Source organism: Brassica rapa, chromosome A01 (assembly GCF_000309985.2).
Source record: "Brassica rapa cultivar Chiifu-401-42 chromosome A01, CAAS_Brap_v3.01, whole genome shotgun sequence".
Taxonomy (NCBI): domain Eukaryota; kingdom Viridiplantae; phylum Streptophyta; class Magnoliopsida; order Brassicales; family Brassicaceae; genus Brassica; species Brassica rapa.
In genome coordinates this window covers 11783238-11800894 of record NC_024795.2, presented here as the reverse complement: position 1 = coordinate 11800894, position 17657 = coordinate 11783238, and the positions used below count along the sequence as shown (strand labels likewise).

The following is a 17657-nucleotide window of genomic DNA, read 5'->3' as shown; positions in this document are numbered from 1 at the left end:
TAGGGTTATATGTTCAAGTACCTACCGGATACAAGGTGTACGAGAGCAACTGCACAACGCAAAACTCACTTAAAGAAGAAGAGATTAATGCTAAGAATCTAAATCAAGTGGTTCCCACTGAAGAACTCTCTTGCTTAAGAACCTCCCTATAACCTTTGGAATCAAAAATCTTAAGAGCTCCTCCAGATGTAACACATCTTGGTGTCTTTATACTGATTCACTGACGATCCTTGTGAGATACTAAAGTCCATTAAGGCATCAAAGGTACCCAAACTCACCAATCTAATCTCCAATGCACCAACTGATTTATCTTTGTTCCTTCACCTCCTGTACACGTAATTTTGGGGAAAGTGAGTCTTGAAAAGGTAATGAATCAATTTCAATCTCGGACTAATAGGACTAACAAGTCTAAAAACCTTTCAAGTTGCGTGCCAATGACAATCACCAATAAATTGTAAACTTAATTGCAACCTCACAATATAGAACCGGAATCAAGAAAGAGAAAATATTGGAAATAGTTTCCTTGTATATTCATTAATAAAATAAAAAGGAAATTTTTCTAAAAACATATGGACTAATTTCTATTTGCTAAAAAAAATCCTCTATATATTATTTGATAAGCATTGCAACATTTTGTTCTAGTCACGTGTCATCACTAGAATGATTCTTAGAATCTTTAGAGAAATAGGTTGGTCCATCTAAATATATAATAAGCTTTTTCTTAAACCACAATAAATACATTATTAATTACATTATTAATGTGCTTCATTATTTCCTTAAATAAGATTATGGAAATTGCCTAATGTGGCTAAAGTATATATGACAATTAATGATTTTGATAATAAAAATTTGATAAAAATAAGTGTGTATTATAATTAGATTTGTTTAATTTTAAGCTATTAAATTAAATTAAACAATCATAGTAACCATATAATAAAAATTTAAAAAATTATATACATTATATTTTGAATTTTTAAAAACGAGTATAAATTACTAAAACTGTTAAAAGTTTCACATTCAAATTTTGTGATCTATGATTTAAAACTTTTGTTATGACATGATTAAAATAATTAAAAATAATATAAGTTGAAAATCTCATTTAATAAGTATCAAAAATAAACAAAATATAAATATATGTATCATTTTAAATTAAACTATATGCCATATAAAAATACATAAATATCTTAATTTTGAAATTTACTTTGAACATTTTTTTGATAAAAAAATGAAAAAATATTGACAACTAAATTTTTTAAAATATTATAAATTACTTAAACCATTAATCCCACAGTGAAAATTTTGTTATCACTAATTTAGACTTTTGCTATAAAATACAAATGATAAAAAAATATAAGCAAAAAGCATCATCTAATAAATATTAATATTAAAATATACCATATATATGTTATTATCATTTAAATTTAATTATATATCATATCAAATAGAAAAAAATATTTTTTTGATTTATAAAATTTATTTATATGTTCGCACCAATTTAATTATATAAGTAGTAGATAATGACTTTTAATTATTCAATATATATTTTTATTTCATAATATGTCATAAACATATAATATATAAAATAATTTATATATATAATGTTCATCCCGCGCAAGGCGCGGGTCTTAACCTAGTATACTAACTATTTTGGATCTATATTTAAAACACAAACTAATTTACGTTGCCTAATAAATATACAAACTTTTGAAATTCATAGATTTTACACATCATTTTTTAGACGACATCGGTTATGTTTAACGGATGTAACGACGGCATTAGTGTTTGATTATACCTGAATTAATATTCATTTGCTAATAAAATACACAAACTATTTTGGATCCCCGTTTAATAGACAAACTAAAATTTGTTTTCCCATTAAACACACAAACTTTTGAAATTTGCAGATTTTAGACATTGATTTAGACGACGTCAACTATGTTTAACAGGATTTACTGATTTAGACGACATCAACTATGTTTAACAGAAGTGAAGATGATGTTAGTTTTTAATTAAACATGTGGTTAAACTATGAAGAGATAATTTCTTAGAAACCCTCATGATAGATAATATTGTTAGCTTTCTTTTCTATTAACCTTCTATGATGTAAATTAACCTTGATTGACTCATTATCACTGCATTCAAAACGAAATAAGAATCAGAAACACATAACACTAAACTAATTCCAAAATCAGAAACTAGTTTAAAATTATTTAGTTTCTTTGTCCTTTTTCATCACATGGAAATTGACTCCACTTCGAAGCGATATAAAGGGAAATCAAAGCGGAAAAAAAGAAGAAAAAGAACAAAGTTTAGAGAATAAGAGAGCTTTTGGCTGACGATGAGTATGTTTTTCATAGTTTAACCACGTGTTTAATTAAAACTAACGTCATATTCTGTTAAACATAGTTGACGTCGTCTGAACAGATGTGTAAAATCTGCAAATTTCAAAAATTTGTATATTAAATGGAAAACAAAACTTAGTTCGTGTATTAAACGGAGATCCAAAATAGTTAGTGTATTTTATTAGCAAATGAAAATTAGTTCGCGTATCTTTAAGGAATTTTCATTTCACAGTTTAACCAAGTGTGTAATTAAACATTAACGCCGTCACCACATAGTTGACGCCGTCAAAACAATGTGTAAAACCTACAATTTTTAAAAGTTTGTGTATTTAATACATAACAAAAAATTAGTTTGTGTATAGATCCAAAATAGTTTGTGTATTTTATTAATAAATAAAAATAAGTTTGTGTACTTTTTAGGAAATTTTCCCAAAATAAAATTATTAGAGGACCAAATCTTTTTGTTTCCCCTAGCACCAAGGCCTTAAGTATATAACAGCCGGCGTGAAGATAATTCAATATTTTCGCAGTCTTTTCTGATTCGTTGCTTCTGTTCGTGCTTGGAGTTAGCCAAGATATGGACAAAATCAGTCCGTTGCCTGATGAATTGCTTTTGAAGGTACTATTGCTTCTTCCAACAAAAGTTGCTGCAAGCACAAGTATTTTATCCAAGCGATGGGAGTTTCTCTGGATGTGGCTGCCTAAACTTGCGTACGACGACTCAATGGATGAACACAATAGTTTACTTGATTTTATCACTCTGAATATGCCACAACATAGAGCTCCAGTCATAGAGAGCTTGCGTCTCAGTTTTAGTTACGGATACAAAGGATCAGTTACACGGGAAGATATCAGAATGTGGGTAGCTATTGCAGTTACTCGCTTCCTTCGTGAGTTGAGTCTTGACCTTACTTTTGAAGTCAATCCTACTAAACTGCCGAGTAGTTTGTATACTTGCAAATCGCTTGTGATTTTGGAACTGGAAGAGGGGATTCTCGTTGATGTTCCTCGTACGACTTGTCTCCCTTCCCTGAAAACTTTGCTTCTTCAAGGCGTTACTTATGCAGATCAAAAATCTCTTCACCGACTTCTTTCCAGTTGCCCTGTTCTTGAGGATTTATTTGTGAAACACAATGGATGTGAAAGTGAACATTTGGAAACATTTAGTGTAATTGTGCCGTCCCTGCAGAGACTAACCCTAAAGATATGTAGAGGATCTTTTTTCAAAGCGCTTGTGATGAACACTCCATCTTTAAAATATTTCAAGTTTACGGATTATACTTGTGAACATCATGACTTTAGTGATACTGATATTGATTTTGATTTTGATTATAATGGTTACTCCTTCTATTCTGATGATATGCCTAAGTTGGAGGAGATGGAAGTTGATTCGACATACCTTGATACAGAAAACTTTGTTAGTTTAATCACACATGTCAAGCGGCTTTCATTATGCCTACCAGACCAAGCCGAAAACGAAAAGGTAACATGTTTCAATCCATCTGTCGATCTCAGTTTAGAACATCCTCCATATTCTTTTTTTTTTATCGTGTGCAGGCTTTATATCGTGAGGGTATTGTCTTCAGCCAGCTTCGTCGTCTGAAGCTATGTTCATGTACTATAAATTGGTCAAAATTACTTGTTCGTTTACTCAAGGATTCTCCTAATTTACAAGAGCTTGAGATCCATCTAGATGGTGTAAGTTTCTTCGAAACATATCTATACTATTTTGGCTTAGTTTTAATGTACGTGTAAGCCAGACTGTCTGTCTCTTTTTATCTCAGGCTCATACAAATATTTGTGAGGATCCACCGGTTTGCTGGGAGAATGAACTGGCCTGTGTTCCAGATTGTCTGTTGTCGAGTCTCCAAACTTTCAAGTGGACACGGATATATGGGTCGCAAAAAGAGGTAGATCTGGTCAAATATGTGTTGAGAAATGCTCGCTGCTTAAAGACTGCGACAATCTTGTTTCGATCAATATCGTATAGTGCACTGGAAGAGGATGAGCTTGAAATGGTTATACAAGATTTATCACTTTCTTCTCGAGGTTCAAAAGATGTCAAACTCGTATTTGTTTGAGTAGCTGAATCATTTGATATGATGCTTTAGTTTATATAATAAGATTCAGACTTGCATTTATATAGTGTATTGACGGGTTCTTTTTCCCGAATTGGATTTTTATAGTGTATATGGTTTTATTGGTTATTTGGGTTGCTTGGATAAAGACTGGAGATCACTTTTTTAAAAGAGTATTTTTTTTTATCTTATTTCAATTCTTGGGTTACATGAATTTTTTTTGTACAATAAAATAATCAAAGTCTCATTTTTGTTTTAGATTAAGATACATAATTAATAAAGCTTTAATGTTTATATGTGTTTTTCGAAGATTTTTGATGATAGTTGACAATGAATCTATTTCTCTCTTTTACGATTAGTTTCTGAAATTTAACTCTTGTTCAAGTTATAATTTGTCAATGCCTACAAATCTTCATATAAAATACTTAAGTTTGCAATAGCCCCGATACAAAGGTTCTATACCAAAGGATTTAATCATCAACAGTTTTAATGGTTTATCACCAAAGGCTGCAACGATTTATCACACAATTGTTCATCTAGACAATCGTAATGGTTCACTTAAACGGCTGTAAAGATTCACTTAAATTTTTAACATGGTTATATGTTCAAGTACCTACCGGATACAAGGTGTACGAGAGCAACTGCACAACGCAAAACCCACTTAAAGAAGAAGAGATTAAAAAGCTAAGAATCTAAATCAAGTGGTTCCCACTGAGGAACTCTCTTGCTTAAGAACCTCCCAATAACCTTTGGAATCAAAAATCTTAAGAGCTCCTCCAGATGTAACACATCTTGGTGTCTTTATACTGATTCACTGACGATCCTTGTGAGATACTAAAGTCCATTAAGGCATCAAAGGTACCCAAACTCACCAATCTAATCTCCAATGGACCAATTGATTTATCTTTGTTCCTTCACCTCCTGTACACGTAATCTAGACAAACCTCCAACTCAGAGCAGCAATCCTCCAGCATGTTCTCGTCTAGCTTTGGTGGGGACTCGTTGTCGTGAGGGGGCTTCAGCTCCCAGAAGAGCACGTAATGCGCTGGGACTGATGATGTGTCTGCATAGCTCGTGTACTCAGTGAGCAAGAGTCCTTGGAGATGGTTCAGTTTGGCTTGTGTCACTGCCTTCATGAGACATTCTTCGCTAGTTTTGTCTGTGTCGATGCTTAATACAACGTTTCTTCGCTCCACGAAACTGAATTGAGATGCCTCGGTGTGGAAACCGGTCACTTTAAGGATATTGCCGGCTCTGTATCTGTATACATGTTACTCTAATAACTACGTAAAATAAGTAGGGACATACGTAAATAGTGAAAACTCTAAAGCTCTTGGTACTAATGAGTTAATGTTCACTAATTAATGTACGTATAAACATTGGATGCAGCTCGGGGACTCGTGGTGGAAAACCGAAACTAATGCCTTCTTCTACAGCTGAAGAATTGAATAGGAAGACGTTTTTGTACAACATGCTTGTGCTCGCCAAGGACATGTAATAGTTAATGTTCGTTTATTCCTGCTTGAGAATGATGGACAACCAATAATCTTAATCTTAGATTTTATTATTTAAATGGTTTATTTGGTGTTTTGCTTTCTTTGCAGTCTTTCACTACCTTGAAAACGGTTCATCTAAACTTATTTTATCCTGTAATCTCAAATCTTTTAATGCATTATTTTATAAATGTATTATATCAATTTATATGAACCTCGTAGGATTAGTTTTTGCACATAGAAAACCTTGGGAATCCTTACGGTTATAAAAAAATTATATTTAATTTTCACAAAGTCGGATCATAGACAGATTGTTACATGTTTTATTTACCCTATTCCGAGTGAGATTGGATCATTGACCGGACCGGCTCAACATTTATTTAGATTGCTAATTTTTTAAGCTTTTAATACTTATATTTATCTAAAAGTAAAAAATATATAAAATTTGTAATGAAAACAAATTATGTACATGCAGTAAAATATTTTAGGACTTTTTTCAATCAAAATTGGTGAATATTTGAAATTTTTATAAATAAATATATGCTAGGCCCCTTTAACTACGTGGACATTGGTTTGGACCCGGACGGTCACTGTTTATCCCTATGTTAGCCGGCCCTGATCATTGGATCTTTGAATACATAATTTAGCTAGAGAGACGAAGTGACTTTAGGTTAACATTGAACCGAAGGATGTTATAATCTGCTGCACGATCTGTTTATATGTAAAGCTATATCTCGGTGGGGGAGGGCATCAGTGGCTGCTACAAAGTGGAGGAAGAGAAAGTAACGGTTCAGGAAACAGGTTATGTAGACTGTATCCAGAACCAAGATGTAACTTTGAACAATGGCTAATTCTCTAAAGTAATGATCATAAAATTAAGAGGTTAGATTCATGGAGTCATACAACAAACTGGTCCTTAAAGCGAATACGAAGCAATGAAGTAAGAAAGGCTAAACCCGTGGAAGAAATGTTCACAAAGGATTCTACTTTCTGCCTCATTAAGTCCTCCGCAAACCTCTCAATCTCAAATACTCAAAAGATTCAATCAACCCCCATTAGACTTTCCTGTAACTGCTGAGCGAACTCCATGAGTTTTGACCGTCAAACAGCTACATGTATGTCCTTAACCCTGACAGTCTCAGATCGATGAGAACATAGTCCTTGAAATAGTTATTGGTTTCTACTTGCGGGTACCCACAGGAGCAAACACCGGAAGCTGGTTTGAGGTTGTGTCTCTTCTGAATCTAGCTTCCCGAGGTAATGCCAATGTCATTCTGTCTTGCCCCTCTCTTCCCGAGTCACCTTCGTTTCTTAGGCCATCTCTGTTGGGGATATTTACCAGCGGACCTCCAAAGAAGATAGAGTCACCTGTATACATTAGTCTCTCTCCTTGCTGCGGTGGAGGATGAAGAGGGGCTTTCCCTGATGAAGAATCTTGAGGTGGAAGAACGGATCTTGGATTCTGAGCGTGTGAGCTAGGAATTGGCTGGTGGTGTGAAGCTAATCTGGTTCTTGCCTCAGATGTTGTTGCAGGTACTGATACATATCTACCTGCTTCTTGGTCCCAAACAACTGATGTTCTTCTCACATCTCTCAGAAGAGAAGCTGCGGGAGCAGGAGCAGGGTGTAGCACTGGATCGGCCTTGTTTCCTTTCTGCATTATCTTTTCATCAAAGGTTGAGTGGATCATTCCTGGATTGAGAGGTGGCCGGGGAGCATTCGATGAGGCCCCTGCAGCAAAGCGGTTGCCAGCAGTATGATACTGAGGGAGAGGACTAAGCGAGACAGCCTCGTGAACATGGCTTGGACTGCTGAAACTGCTCATACTGTGGGTCTCCGTCTCGTACTCGTCCTTGCTACCATGGCTTGGAGCAAAAGAGTTTCTAGAAAGAGGCAACCTTGGATCATTGTTCCTCATCGCAGCCGCATTTGCATCTGCGCTTACACTACTGACGACACTGATGGTGCCACTGGAACTAAGTTCATCGTCTTGTGCATGACGGTTTTCTATTGGCCGTAGAACAGATGATGACGCCCTGGCTCTGGCTGCTGCCCTTGTGGCTTCATTTGAATTCAGCTTTGCGAGTTTCCAAGCACTGAGTTTGACAGGTCTCTTTGGGATCTTGTTGCCCCTCTCTGCTGATTCAGTTGCATCTGGATCTACCGTCGACGGAACCATTCCAGGGTCCAAATGAGGAATCACTTCATCCTGCAACCAATGTAACAAGTATATCAAGCCCACACATCTATAAATGAATAGATACTCAATGCAAGCTTGATGTATTTAGGGTTCTTGGGAAAAGAAAATGATACCTGATAATCAACAAACACTCTAGGCGGAGTGCACCAGGCTCCTTTGTACGATAGACCAAGGGAGCTTCCACCACTAAAGCCAGTCGTGGCAGATCCAGAAGGAGAGTACAGCACATTAGGCATTTCCTCATCAACAGAAGCTCCAGGTGGAACCTCACTCATTGCTCTCATTGCCACAACGTACTCATAAGTTGTAATGCCCTATCAGTATTAAACAGGGAAAATGAGTTCACGTCACTTAGAACATATATTATATACCATAACCACAGCTTCCGCACTCACCTTTTTAATGAGAAGCATGTGGAAAAAGAAAAGTTCACCCAATGGAAACAATGCGAGCATGGAAACAGCAGTGCAGAGACCCTGCATAAGTTGCAAGAAAGCATCAGGAACATCAAGAGGCTTACACTCACACTATTCCAATTTCTTTACACTAAGAATACTTACAACAACCGTAGCAAAAGGTGTCCGAGAAAATCCATTTCCGAGTCTATTGACAATCTCTGTTTCCATTTCCCTTTTGTTAACAAACACACGCACTATAACTGCGATCCCAACTGCAGCTTCAATAATGAGCTGAGAAGGGGAGAGATTAATTGATTACTGGTTAAAGCAAAGAGTGAGCTTGATGAAGAGCATATACGTACCCAGAGAAGACTGGCAGCCATCAGCAATATAAATGTGATATAGTTCTTGCGACCGACACAATTGTTAAGCCACTGTAACAGTTAAACATTCGATCTTTAAAACTCTAGCCAAACAGCTTCAACATTGTAACAATGGTACGAAGACTTACCCGGCAATGATGATCAAAACAATCAACACATTTGTCACAACTTCGACAATGCTTGCTAAACTTACGTACCTGACACAAAGAAGGAATCAACAAAAGGATTAGAAGGCAGTAAAGAAGCATGCAAATGTAGCATCATAATACCTCAGCATTGCACAAGGTGCAAAAGAGAGCTTCTTCCCTGTCCCCTTGCTGTTCATCTATCTCTTCCTTCTTGCGACAATCTTCATAAACAAACACGCCGCACAGGATAGCCAAAGGATTATAGCAAGATTTCCTCGGAACAACAGGCTCCACTCTCTGAGCGTCTCCAACAGAGCCTTTGACGCTAGAGTTTGCTGGTAAAGTAGAGGTCCTTGAGGCAACAGAAGGAGAAGACTGCAGGTGACTGCCCGCTTCACTAAATCTCCTGGCGATATCCTTGGAAGGTAAGTCATGATGTCCAATGTCACCACCACCTCCTCTTTCGAATTTGGACATGATTCCTGGATCCGCAGGATTGATTGCAGTACACCGAACATAAAGCACGAAAACAATGAGAGCCTGCAAAACAAAGAGAAACAAAACTTATATAAGCTCAAACTTGTGATTCAGAAGGAATGGATATAGTAAAGAACATACCACAGGAGAGTAAAGACCGAGGAGAATGAACTCCCAGATGCGTCCACCAACAAAAGGAGCGAAGAAAGCATAGTAGGCTACAGCCAACAAGCAGAACACCGTGATAGCAATCACCTTTTATTACATATAAAAAGAAACAAACTTTACATAAGCAAACCCCATCACTATCAAGTGTCAACAACAAAAAAAAAAACCAAAAATTGAAATGACAAATCAAAAGAATCAAAGACCTGAAATTTGTGAGCGGGGAGTTGCCAGCCGTGTGTCCTCACCATACTGACGGATTTCAAAAATCGAAAACGGAACCCTAAGTCTCAGACGGCGGCGCTGCAAATCGTCAAAGAGAGATTTGGTCGATGTTACGAGAGAGAGTCAGGGGAGGAGTAAATGGACTGAGAAAATATCTTCTCTCTTCTCTCTCTGAATCTCCTCTATTAGTCGCGCTCTAACTATGGTAGGTCAGTCATAGTCAAGTGACGAAAGAGGAAAGTAGATTGAAGTCTATTTATTTTAATTAAATCGAAAATACTATATATTAATGCGAGATTTGAATTGACCTTTAAGTCAATATTCAAATTAGCTGCAAAAGGTAAAGGGCGAGAAGAGCTTACAGAGGAAGAAGAGCAGGCATGGCCTCCTTAGTCCCAAACTCCAAGCAAAGAAAGAGAGAAGAAACTGAAAGGAATTTTTGGAAGAGAGAAAAATGACAAAATAGAAAAACGTTGACAGATTAAAAGGCAGAGACAGACAAATGAAAGTGGTTACCGGAGCTTTTATTCTTCGCTTACGTGTCTTTTTCCATCTCTTTGATTTTTTTCTTTTTCTTTTATGTCAAAACGATATTTATGTAAACCCTCATTTCTTGGGAAAAATAAAAAATTGTAATCCAACCGTTGAGATTAATGTTTTATTTAATCCAAGGGTTATTATTATTTTTTAACAGACAATATTTTGTTTATTAATTGCAACCAGGTCTCTCTTTTGGAGAGGTTTCCTATCCCAATCTCTATCATTCCTTGATTTTTTCGTTTCATTCTCTATCTCGATTTTGTATAAACAATAATCTTTTTGAAATAGTTTACTTTATTAAAATAAATACAAAAATATAGATCCAAGGTTAGGTTGGATATCTAAATTAATTAACCATTTCAAATCACAACTATAAAAATTATTAAAAAATATTCAAATAATTTCAAAATTCCTGAAATTTCTTTAAACTATCCAGAATGTCTACGACGTCTAGTTAACCTTTTCCAAATTACTGATTTTTTTATCTCTGATTTTGATTAATAATATCAAAGGAAAAAAAGTTGGTATATACTTTTCTAGCGAAAAATGTAAATATCTCTGAAATTTTAAAGCCCAACTGAGAAAACATTCAAGGGAAACAGATATTACAAAACGATTCTGAAAAACAAAAGGATAACAACAAATGAACCATTGGCCCGATATCGTTTGAAAAGGTGGACAAAAGATTCTAAGAGTGGAGAGTTCAACTTTATAACGATTTGTGTAGTCCAGCCCTTGAATTGAGTCAGGAAGGTTGTCTCAGAAGAAACCTACGATAAGATAACACTGGTTGAGACCCTATAAAACTATGTTAATCTGAATAAGGCTAGAAACATCACTAAGTCTAATAGCCAGCTTAAAAATTGTGCTCACCAAGAAAAAGAAAAAACAGGTAATGGCCGGAGTACAAGCAACCAAAAGAAAACTGTTGTTAGGAAAAGAAAGTACATTCTCTGCAACCTAAAACCATACGTATTTGATACTCATACATTCTCTTAGTTTCAAAGATGTAAGAAAGTACTCAAAATAACCTTGTGCAGGGACAACCAGAGGCTAGTCAAATGCTTGAATCTCAACAGAGCTTGCAAAACCCAACGGGTTGTGCTTTGTCTGAATCTTCTCTTAATTCATTTGATTAACAGTGCATCTTTATATATGAGATAGAGTAGGATGTGTTGCTGCTGGTTTTTGTGATTGTTTGTGCGGGAAAATATAACTTCAGAGGGAATCAGCAACAAAGGTTAATACGGTCCTCAACTGAACGTTCAAGGATTTGTATGCTTGATTATTACTAAACATGTTTTAATTGTGGATATAGTTATATTTGATGGAACCACCTCAAGAAGGCTACTATGTAAATCAAGGAACCATCCAAGGCCTGGCGGGTTATATATACACATATATGGTTGAATCAGAGAAAATAACACCAATGATCCATCACCCAAATATGTGCTGAGTATAAGTTAATGTGAAAGGATCAAGATTTGTCATGTGGTTCGTTATGATTTCAGGGACAACTAAGTTCCATTGCACCAGTGCATTTTAGCTTCTTCACGAAACAACAAGCCATGCCTTGGCTGGTACACCCTGCCTTACATTATAAACTCCTCCACCAAAAAAGTGATTTTAGAAGTGTGTTATGAGTGTGATCTTACCAAACAAATAAAAATCCTAAATTTGCTCTCACATTCTACTATTATAAATATGATTTTATTCTAAATGTATCAGTTTTCAAATCTGTGTGGTAAATTATGAAGATACATTAATCCAGAGCTTGTAAATGTTAATATTGGTCCGTGACGAAGTCACTGATCGTTAATACAAAAGGAATATGAACTGGTAATACCACGTTGATGTTGAGTTAGAGAAAGATAAACCTGAAGTTTGATGCAAGTTGTGTCGGACAATATTCAAAAAGCATGCGGAGTGGTGGATACTACGTAGTAGATGCAAGATGTTGAGTTGGAATAAAGTAAATTTGAGGAGAAAATTTATGGGTAAGAAAAAAAGCAAGACGATACACTTTGTGAGTAAGTTTATGCCTTGAAAATATGAATAAAAATAATTCTAAGAAAAAAGGTTGTACTTATTAATATGGAAATTTCAATATGCATGGATTTCTTGAAGATCCTTAAACTAGAGTTTTGGGAACATGGAGATTATTTTAAAATAGCAAGAGGTCAATGAGGAATCGACAAGGCACTAAGACTGATTTTATAGAAGAAGAATGGGAATCTCTTGAAAATATTTTTGGGATTGCTCTGAGTTAGAGGTTAACGTATCATGCAACAGAGAGACATAAGTTGGGTAACTTAGGCATATTTCAATAGCTATTGTTAGGGTATTAACAAATCGTATAAAACTGATTAAATATGTCATATAATAGATTGTTTAAGTGATTTCTAGTAAAACAAAATGTGATTGCTTATATATTACTAGGGGTCAACCCGCGTTTCGAGCATGATTTATATTTTAGAAGTTTGAAATGATATTTGTTTGTAAATTTAAAGAGCTAATTATTTACTTTTTAAAATCATTTTTTCATGATATTTTTGTGTATATAGAATCTGAAAATATTGATAGTCCAAGTCTCTACGGTTGACTAAATTGCATAATGTCACAATTGTGATATTTGCTGACATATTTTTTTTTTTGTTTAGACGATGTAACTATTTTATTTTTTTTGTGCCATCCAGTGTTAATTATGTCTACTCTTATGTGTTCTTTGTCGATTTGTTGTGTACTCATCCGGACGTTGCAACTATTTATTTCAATTTATATTGTTGCAATCAGATTACGATAGTATTTTAATTTGAAATATTTTTTTTTTAACTTTTCCATAAGTAATTGCACATAGTAATCTTTAGGGGTGGGCATTTTACCCGATATCCGAAGTGGCACCCGAACCCGATCCGAAAAACCCGAACCGAAATCCGAACCGAAGTAGCAAAATACCCGAACGGGTATTGAATAAGGAGAGATTGGATATCCGAATCCGAACGGATAATACCCGAACCCGAATGGATATCCGAAGATAACCGAACATATGTATAGTTAACCTTATATTTCTAGTTTACATCTCTCATTTTATATAAAATATTTATATTGATACTACACATACTTTAAGTTCATATGATATAAATACAATTAAGGAAAAAAATGATTTGCTACTCACTTAAAATGCATGTCAAGTTTTTTATTTCAAAAATTAACAAAAAGTTACATTCAAAATTTGAAAAAGAATAACTAAATTAATATCTTTTTAGTTTTAAAATGTTATGTCCAAATCTATTAACCATTCAATCTATTAAAAATAAAAAATTTGTTAACTGAAAGTTACATTTTTAAATACAAGAAACTTGAGAAATAAAATTTTTATTTTTAAAAAAAAAATCTAAATATCCGAACCCGATTCGAAATAACCGAATCCGAACTAAAAATACCCGAACCCGACCCGAAGTACAAAAATACCCGAACGGATTCTACACCTCTATACCGAAATACCCGAAAATCCAAAATATCTGACCCGAACCCGAACGGATACCCGAACGCCCACCCCTAGTAATCTTACATCTCTTTCTTAAATTCTGAAAATAAACTTTTCATCTATTTATATTAGTAGCCGGTGCTACAATTATTTTCCATGTTGCTAAGGTTACTGTCATATATAGATGAATAGTAATGAAGAAAAAAAAATTGGTTTTGGAATTGACTTGAAATTATATGTTGTTGAAAAAATCCCCATAAATATTATGTTTTAGTTACAAAATATATATATATATATATATATTACGTTTTCGGTAAATATAGTCATTTAAATACTAAACTCACACATTTCACTCAAAAAGTATGTATTAATTAATAATTCACAAATTAGCAAAATTATATATATATATATATATATATATATATATATATATTTGATCAACCGAAAATTACAAACTTTGGTTAAATATAAAAAGTAATACAAAAAGTGTTTTTGGAATGAAAGAAATGTGATAAAAGTGCGTGATGTAAATGACTCCTAAAGTTACTGAATGTCGGAATTACATTATGCGAAAGAATAAAGAAATGCAAATCGACAACCTCAAACATTATGCGACGACAACTTTCAGCTGATCCACGTGTCAAAAAAACATACCAAAAGCAACGGCAACGATTCGTATAGATGAACTTCTTTTGACCAAGCCGAACCAATTAAAAAACCAAGAGAAAAACTTTTACTCCTTTATAAAACACGAAGAGACTAGAGGGTCTCCACAAATACATAACCAAGAGGGATAGTCTATAATAGTATAATCTCTCGCATAATAAGAAGATGGCCAACCCCAACAACGACTGGTCTCAATTCTACAACAAACAAACCTTCTTCCCCACCACAAGCACCACCACGACCACCGCTTCCACGTCAGCTGATTCTTCCGTTAACCCTGAAAGCCGCCGTGTTTCAAAGCCAACTCGTCGGAGGTCTAGAGCCTCCCGCCGTACACCCACTACACTTCTCAACACCGACACAGCCAACTTCAGAGCCATGGTCCAACAATTCACCGGCGGTCCATCCGCCATGGCTTTCGGTTCACCGTCATCTGGTTTTAGCCTCACCTCGTCGGGACCCACAGCCGGAGCTTCTTCGGTCGGCTATCAGTACGCTAATTTCCAGAACCAAGTTGCTCACCACGAAGTATTGCAACAACAACGACAGTACATGGTCTCGTCATCAAACCACGTGAGTACTCATCTTAGCTATCCTAACACAGTGGTTTCCGATGGTTTTCTGGCTGTGGATGAAAGTAGAGACGGTGGAAGAGGAGGAGGAGGCTATGCTCCATCATCGGAGATGAATAGCAATAGTACTACTTCATGGTTGCAATGAGGATCGGTGGATCATTCTATATATTTTATTTCTGTAACTTATTTTCTGAGGAAAATAAACATAAAAGGAAGAAATGTTAGGTACTGACTTTGTTTGTAGCAGAATGAAAACTTTGACTATCGTAATTTTTGTTTAAGTTGTGTTTTTCTTTAGGATTTCTCTTGTAATCACTTTGTGAACGCATATACATAGACTGAATAAATTAAATTTTCATTTTCCATGTTCGAATAGAAATTAAATAATGTAAATAAAAAAAACCTCATTTACTTTTTTTTAACTTTTTTTAATCATAAAGAAAATTATCATACAGAGAAAGAAATAAACATAAAGAAATTCATTTTCATTTACTTTCTTCAAACATAAGGAGAAAGAAAATCAACTGTAAACTCAACGTGATCTCTAAAAAAAAATTATTGTTTTCGGCTACATAATCATACATTATGTAGTCATACATTATGTAGAAAACATTATACTCATATACTATCCAAACAGCTTGCTCAATCTAAATTCGTGTTGGGATAAACGGTAGGTAGCTGTACTTTTACTAACTATCATAGTCAAGTTTTATAATAAAAGTTTATATTGAGATGATGTTGGGAAAAATTCATGCAACCTATCAAACTGATGTTTTAAGATGAAATGATCTTCTTCTTTTTTTGGAAAAGAAAAGAAAATTGAAATGATGTTTGGAAAAAACACAAAACTAAAATTAAACACGCACAATGTAATTACATCCTGACTAATATGTATTATATATATATGTATATTTCGATTGTGAAAAGAAATAGGAGATGCGAATACAGTTTCAATATTTCAACATGGGATATGACTAATATCATAAAATAGATATACGTAAGTTCGATTATATGGTATCCTAATCTATTGATATACTTGATTCTTTGTTTAACTATGGGATCCATGATTTGGGAGTGGTGGGGTGTGTGAAAATAACTTTTGAAAACTATATGAGAATTTAATATAGAACTTCTTTTCTTTTGGGAATTGTTTCGAGTATCATATGACTTCTACATGGAAACCTGTGAGCGTATTTTTCTTTCTTTCTTTCAATGTGGCTAGCTTTAAGAAAATTATTAGTTGCAAACGAAGAATTTTCTCTAAAGAACAAAGAAAAGAATTAAATATTTTACTTCGCCGTTGCTTTTCGTTTGGAAACAGAAGAAAGTAAGTTGGTGAAAGTAGGCTACCAGCATGTGAAGACACTCACGTGGTGGTTTTTCTTTTTAACTTTTCCCCTTTTAATCTCCCAATTTAGAAGTAATTATACTGGAAGAATGAGTGACAAGAAAAGGGTCGAAATAACATAAACATAATTCGAGTTTTAATTGAAACTAGATTTTGATTCAAAGCGCGGATTTTTTTTTTTTCAATTGATAAATATTTAGTAAATGTTATATCTTATTTTATACAATAAAATTGCATTGTCTCTCTCCTTAGGTGTCCACATCAGCACAGAGGGAATGGCAAATCATGACACGTCAGCACTCAATCCACCACTTTCCCGTTTTGTCAAAAAAATTACTCTGAGATGGGTTTTTCTTTTTGATGGCAAAGTCCAATAATACTGAAGCCCATACTACTCTGAAAAGTCTCCTCCTGCATTTCCCTGCAGTGTTCACGATCCTTCAAATTCTCAGATTACAATTTCAGATCTGTACTTTCCACCATTAAATCAGTGCTTCAATCTCTTCCAGGACGCTTTATTTAATCAGCTCTTTCCGTAAAGTTCAGATGAAAACCATAAAAGACATATATATAAACTGCCTGCTAATTCTTTGGCTCAAGGTGTTTGCAGAGAAGATCATGTTTTTTTTATAATGCAACCTGCAACAAGGGTGGCTTCTCAAACTTTCCAACAATGGCGGCTTACCAATCTTTTTTCTCTGATGTTAGCATTGGACGGTGTTCCGGTACGGTCGTCAAGCGCTTCTATGATTCTGGGAAACCTGATATCTCAACAAGGAAGGGGAACTGATTAGAGTGGACATGCTCCTTTTAGATGAGAAGGTATGAACCTTACAGATTCTCATAGATTTGAAGAGTTCTGATTTTGTTTGACTCTTACTAGGTAAGGCTTATTGATATGTGGTGTTTTTAATACCAATACATGTGCACTTTGAGCTCATTTTTAGTCCTAATTCGTGTTTAATTTACATCATTCCATGTTGGGAACAGGTGAAAGAGTAAAGGAGAGAGTTTCAGGAAGTCAGATGCCGTTTTGAAGGATTCAACGAGGAACAGTCATTTAGAACAACCCAAGGGTTGCTCCCGAAGAGATCAAGCATTAGACTGCTCCCGATCATTAAGGCAACTTCCTATTCTTGGAGTTTGCCCTAG

At 34.8% G+C, this 17657-nt stretch overlaps 3 protein-coding genes across 4 annotated transcripts; 2 read left to right on the top strand and 1 right to left on the bottom strand.

Moving 5' to 3' along the window:
• The first annotated feature begins 1439 nt into the window (after positions 1-1439).
• Positions 1440-6922, top strand: LOC103871266 (putative F-box/LRR-repeat protein At4g15060). Its single transcript, XM_033289967.1, has 2 exons — positions 1440-4040; positions 4127-6922. Exon 1 carries the CDS (start codon positions 2920-2922, stop codon positions 3943-3945), a length of 1026 nt encoding a protein of 341 aa, XP_033145858.1. The 5' UTR covers positions 1440-2919; the 3' UTR covers positions 3946-4040; positions 4127-6922.
• On the bottom strand, positions 6768-10457 carry LOC103871074 (probable protein S-acyltransferase 19). Of its 2 annotated transcripts, none has more exons than XM_009149300.3 (10): positions 10252-10457; positions 9871-9967; positions 9641-9754; positions 9164-9562; positions 9023-9091; positions 8874-8945; positions 8674-8802; positions 8509-8589; positions 8227-8427; positions 6768-8122 (listed from the first exon to the last, which is right to left on the bottom strand). In XM_009149300.3, exons 2-10 carry the CDS (start codon positions 9913-9915, stop codon positions 7094-7096), a joined length of 2139 nt encoding a protein of 712 aa, XP_009147548.1. In that variant the 5' UTR covers positions 9916-9967; positions 10252-10457; the 3' UTR covers positions 6768-7093. The 2 variants fall into 2 exon arrangements, with proteins under 2 accessions (XP_009147548.1, XP_033145853.1); XM_033289962.1 differs by having other exon boundaries at positions 7094-8122; positions 9871-10089; positions 10252-10383.
• Positions 10458-13819: 3362 nt separating this feature from the next.
• Positions 13820-15517, top strand: LOC103871066 (VQ motif-containing protein 22). The gene has a single exon (XM_009149291.3). The coding sequence runs from the start codon at positions 14748-14750 to the stop codon at positions 15300-15302; it is 555 nt and encodes a 184-aa protein (XP_009147539.1). The 5' UTR covers positions 13820-14747; the 3' UTR covers positions 15303-15517.
• Positions 15518-17657: the final 2140 nt, after the last annotated feature.

What these genes read in the sequence shown, in the direction of transcription:
- LOC103871266 (XM_033289967.1), top strand. Translation starts at nt 2,920, where the DNA reads ATGGACAAAATCAGTCCGTTGCCTGATGAATTGCTTTTGAAGGTACTA.
- LOC103871074 (XM_009149300.3), bottom strand. Translation starts at nt 9,915, where the DNA reads ATGGTGAGGACACACGGCTGGCAACTCCCCGCTCACAAATTTCAG. An exon ending in GCACCTTGTGCAATGCTGAG is followed by an intron (nt 9,092 to 9,163) that starts GTATTATGATGC and finishes TCTTTGTGTCAG; the next exon opens with GTACGTAAGTTTAGCAAGCA. An exon ending in GAGTGTTTGTTGATTATCAG is followed by an intron (nt 8,123 to 8,226) that starts GTATCATTTTCT and finishes CATTGGTTGCAG; the next exon opens with GATGAAGTGATTCCTCATTT.
- LOC103871066 (XM_009149291.3), top strand. Translation starts at nt 14,748, where the DNA reads ATGGCCAACCCCAACAACGACTGGTCTCAATTCTACAACAAACAAACC.